Source organism: Diadema antillarum, unplaced genomic scaffold, assembly GCF_040938485.1.
Source record: "Diadema antillarum isolate AM-2024a unplaced genomic scaffold, OU_Dant_1.0 seq00002977_RagTag, whole genome shotgun sequence".
NCBI classification, from domain to species: Eukaryota; Metazoa; Echinodermata; class Echinoidea; order Diadematoida; family Diadematidae; genus Diadema; species Diadema antillarum.
This window is the reverse complement of record NW_027273569.1, coordinates 1-5,298: the sequence shown is the minus strand read 5'-3', so window position 1 is coordinate 5,298 and position 5,298 is coordinate 1. Positions and strand designations below refer to the sequence as shown.

The window sequence follows — 5,298 nt, the reverse complement described above, 5'->3', positions numbered from 1 at the left end:
GTACTGGCACCAGCTATGAGGGTTCAAGAAAAGGGAGTGCTGCCTGACGTTCGATGACACAACAATTTGAACTGGCGTTCAACATGAACAGGAAGCAAGCTGTATGCCATGGAGACGTCATTCTTCCCGGACATCCTGGAAAAGTCATGCATGCTTAAGTTTTCATGCTTGGAGACATCACTACCAGATGGAAACAAACAGTTGGTTTTCACTTTACTGGTAATTCGGTGAATGGTGCAATACTGAAGCCCATTGCGATGGATATCATCCTCAAGGCAAAGGACATTCTACTTGGTACAGCCTGATATATTCAGAATCATGTCTGGGTTGCACACCTGCTATCAATCGGAATGCCACTCATTCAAAGCATATGCACTCCCGTTTAGATTGTAAATGAAGTGTAAATGAGGGAATCCCTCATTACATGCAGCTATTTCCACTAGTGTACTTTCTGTGGCCAATTGTAGAACACCAGGGGTATACATTGGGCGTTTTCATATCAGCCCGAAGCGAATTAGCCCGAATTTTCTTTCGAGCTAATTCGACAGCCGAGCATGTGCAAACAGCATCAGTAATGTGTGCACTTTCAAAAATCTCTCATGATTTGTGTGCAGTTTGCCTCAATCGATCGGGTCACACATGTCATGCTAGGCATGATGGGATGCATCGCGCTAATTTCTCGAGTCGTTTTCACATTATCAAATAGCGCGCTACTATCCCGCTATTTCAGAAATTTCCCGAGTTGGACTCAAGAAATTTTCTCGATCAGAGCGATACAATTAGTGTGCTAATTTGTGTTCACATTATCAAATAGCGCGCTATTTCGTGATCGGGTTAATTTCCCTAGTCAGAAAATAGCGCGCTATTTCGAAACATCGGGCTGATGTGAAAACGCCTAATGTCAGATGTTATGAAGCTGCTCAAGCTAGGAAATACACTATACTTGGGGCACATTCTCAAGTCCTTGAACTGCTCAGCCCTTGCCCCAACTCAGAAGTTTAGAATGTTTTGAAAACTTCTACTCACAAATCCGATTTCAAACTGTATGGTTTCCAGAAGCTCCTTGAAGTTTTCAGAATGGCTACTACTTTGATGATGGACCCATCATCAGCCACAATTTTCAAGATTGTTTATGAAGTAATGTGAGAGTCTGGTACAGTTTGTAATTAAGACTAATTAGGTGATCTTGACCCTGACCCGCATCTATCCCATAATGTACTGCTACATGTGGCTGCAGTGTGTCTCAGATTAGGGTCACAATGATGAAGCAGTCTTGTCATCAGTTCCTCATCATGCTCTCTGTTTGAGGTGGATTCCACCCCCACAAGAAAGAGATTCCATGTCACTGATATGACATCAGTGACGACTGGGTTAAGGACCTGGGGGGCGTTTCATCAACGAGTTCGTCGGGGGTTTTCACCGACGAATTTGCTATCAGCCAATCAGACGCAAGGATTTACACTGACAACTGTTAAAAGCTAATGAAATCCTTGGTCTGATTGGCTGATAGCAAATTCGTCGGTGAAAACTCCGACGAACTCGTTGATGAAACGCCCCCCTGGAGGTTGTCTCCTACCTGTATGTACTCTAGCTGGATTGACTATTGGATCAGGGCTGTTTGCCTGTTTTTGCTCTGTTTTTTTTTTTATACTTGCTTTGATCGGCTGAGGTACGCCATGCCAATAAACGTCAAATCACCTTAGAGCACCAGAGTCCACTCGTCATTTGCGTGTGCAGTAGAATCCCTACCCCTCTTCATTTACTTAGGAGATGTTGAAGCTAGAGTTCAATTATTTGAATCTCTAGGTTTCATCACAAACAAACAGAAGCATGGAAACCTCGCGGGCCCTTTTTCCAGGGGGTGGCTATGGAAGAGATTTTACAAGCAGCTTATTGGGTTAACAATAATACTTTTACTGCCTATCACCTGAGGGATATAATTAAACGGGGTATATCATTTGGTTTAGCAATTCTAGCCAGAAATAAAATTGTGCAGATTTACACTTTACGGTTCTGTTTTAAGCTATGATTTGTTCTCCCACACCTTATTTTCTATGGGAATCCAGCGTTTCTTAAATGTAAATGGGCAAATATGGTGAAGCACTGTAATTTTGTATACTCGGAAGTGAGTATATTATTTACTAGTGAAACCATACTTACCAATGGACCCACCCCTTCACCTCACTGGCAATCCTCTGCTCCATAATTGGGGCACATGAAAGACAAATGGGGTGTTGCAAGAAAGTTGCAATCAATTGCAACTTGCAACTGATTGTCACTGGCCAATCAAAATCATTGTTGCATGCATGTCTTCTTAATAGGGCAGACCCTGAGCCAATCAGAATGGTTGTTTCAAAATTATTTGCAATTGATTGCAACTTTCTGGCAACACCCCAAAAGTCTTACTTGGTGGGTGGCTGCTTACATAGGCTATATGGGCAGGGTTTTCTGTTCTGTCTCTATATATAAAGAAAAACTGAAGACCTTGGGTAATCTGAATATAGGTGGCTATCTGAGGGTTGTAGAAAGAATAACAATGAAAATGGATGAGTAAATCTTCACAAATGAATAACAACTCCCTACTGAGGACTGTAAAACACATTATAAAATGGGTTCAAGAATGTAGCCAAATGAAGCGCTGAAATGAGTCACATGTGCTTGGATTAATTTCTCACTAACATGCACGGCCTGACGTCACAATGTTTACACTAGCAGTGCGCAGTCAATCAGTTGTTACAAGTGCATCACGCGCTACTATACGCGCTGTCAATCCTGTAAACAATTTCTAGTTCGGGCTGCCGGCCGGCTTTCTCGTGTGCATAACATGTGTGGCGTACGTACAGTACTTATATGTGCGGGATTTCCGAGTGCAACGTGCGTAAATGTTTTTTTTTTTTTTCCCTTTTTCATTTTTTAATTTGATTTTGTTCTTTCTTTGCGCTTTTTTCATTTGCAGATCCTTTTTTCCCCAATTTATTCCTTCCTATAGCCCGAGTCTTTTTTATACAGCCTTTTCCGCCTACACATACACACACTAGGTTTGTTTGTTTATACATACTTGTGCTTATTTTGCCCTGCCTGCTTATCTACATACATGTATACAGTTTTCTCTCCCCTAGTTTTCACATGTGCTTTATTTTATTTCTTTTATCTATCTATCTGTATATATATATATATATATATATATTAATTATTGTTTTCATTACTGTTATTCCATTGTCACTTTTGCCATTATTATATGTGTATATACTTTGATATGTTTGATTACTTCCTTTTGTTGCCTCCTCCTGGTACACCTTTAGGGCTCCCTGTTTGTTCAGCCCCCCCCCCCCCCCCCTTCCCTTGCTGTTGCTTTTTTCACTCTTTCCCTTTCCATATCCTTCTGGTGTTCCTTATCTTCTTTGATGTTGCCTCCCTATTCATCCTTTCCTTCAATGGTTGCCTCCTTGATCCTCATGATCATTACTGACCCCCCTCCGCCTTTTGTCTGTCCGCTCTCCTCTGCCTTTTGTCTGTCCACCCTCCTGCTCGCTCTAATCCCCCTCCCTTTACCTGTTGGGCTCCTTGCCCATGACTTCCCACCCTCTCCTTTGTTTTCTTTGTTTTGTGTACCCAGCCTGTCCCTGTCTGTTCTTGTTGTGTGAAGTCCTTATATGTGATTGCTTTCCCTGCCTGTTTGTCATTTTGCCTCTGACGAAGATTCTGCTAGGATCGAAAGCTCAGGCCCCTTTTGACTCCATTTTACTTCATTGGCTCGCCTTCATTGGATAAGCAGTTTTCAGCAGCTTTTTTTGCTACATTTAGTTCCTTTTCTGCTGTTGCATCACGCCCACGTGATCCTCCTTATCCTCTTTGTCTTCTCTGTTCTGTTTTAATTGTTTTATTGCTTTGTTCCAGTTCAGTCTCTTTCCTTGCCCTGTTTCCCTCCCACTTCTCGACTTGTAGTATCTTTGTTTCCACAGTGTTATATTTGTTTGTTTGTATCGTATTTGTTACTTTCTTTTCAGGTGTTTGTCTCCGTTCCTGGTACTTTTCTCTTCAGTTCCGTGCCTTTATCTCTGAGCTTGTCTCATTTCCCTTTATCATTTCTCTTCACTCACTTTTCTGCTTAGCACAGGTTGGCCTAGCTGTACATTGACCGACTGTACTTACCCTTTTCCCTTTGATTTATCCGCCTTACAGGTCAATCTTGCTCCCCTTTTTGAATTTCCCTCAATTCTGACAGGTTATGTATTTCTCCTTCCCTTGTTTGGCTATCATTGTTCTTCTCTGTCCCATGCTTACCATGGCTAACCATCTATCTCTTTTTCATCAACTGAGGAAAACCAAGCTCAAGGCCCTCAGATTCTCATTTCACCAGGATAATTACAGATTCTACTCCCTCAACCGCATGATACCCACAGGTCTCCAACTCCACTGCACTCCAGCTCTTGGAACACTCTCGCCTGAACTACGGAAACGCTGGAACCAGACTCTACATGGAGCTTCCATCCGTTTGATTAACATTCTCTCCGAACAGTGTGCTGCCTCTCTCACTTCCTTTTCAGCTGACATCGACAGACTGGAGACTGAACTTCGCTCTTGCTGCACCGACACCCAGTGGCTCAAATACAATGATGAAATTGAATCTTGTCTCTCAAAACATATGTCTGACCTCACTGCTCGTAGGAACAAGAAAATAGGCAACTTCACGAAGAAACGTCAAAGGTCCAACAGATTCAGGCGACACACCACATCCACTGATGCATCCTCCACTTCTGTCGTTAACCTTTCTTCTTCTCCCCTATCTCAAGCAGAAACGTCTCTTCTCTCAAAAGGTCTCAAGTTTTGCCCCACTCCACCCAAGGTCGATCAGATAGCACTCAGCCAAGACCTCTCTACTTTCTACCGCAGGTTACGCCTCAAAGAGTTTTTTCTCGATGAACCCCCTTCTGCTCCTGAGCCCTTTCATCCTAAAAGCTCATGGATTCCCCCCAAGAACAGAGTTCCCTCCCTGGAAACGTACATCGAAGCTGTCTCATCTCAAGTCCACTCCGCAGATACGCTCGACATTGCATCACATGACAATCTCCCAAAGGAAGAACGCCAGGCTCTCTCATCTCTCAAAAACAGGCCTGACATCATCATCAAGCCCGCAGACAAAGGATCAGCTGTTGTAGTAATGGACCGCCAGCAGTACATCGATGAAGCCATGAAACATCTCCGCAATCCTTCCCACTACACACTTCTTGACTTTGATCCCACCGATAATTTCTCCCAACAGATCCAGTCGACACTCGATGACATGAAGGAACATGA

The 5,298-nt window shown here is 43.1% G+C and overlaps 1 protein-coding gene across 1 annotated transcript; it reads left to right on the top strand.

Moving 5' to 3' along the window:
- Positions 1-4,285: 4,285 nt before the first annotated feature.
- Positions 4,286-5,268, top strand: LOC139715166 (uncharacterized; the record flags this gene model as incomplete). Its single annotated transcript, XM_071626767.1, has 1 exon — positions 4,286-5,268. A coding segment is annotated over exon 1 (983 nt), but the record flags the coding sequence as incomplete, so codon positions are not given.
- Between the last annotated feature and the right edge of the window lie 30 nt (positions 5,269-5,298).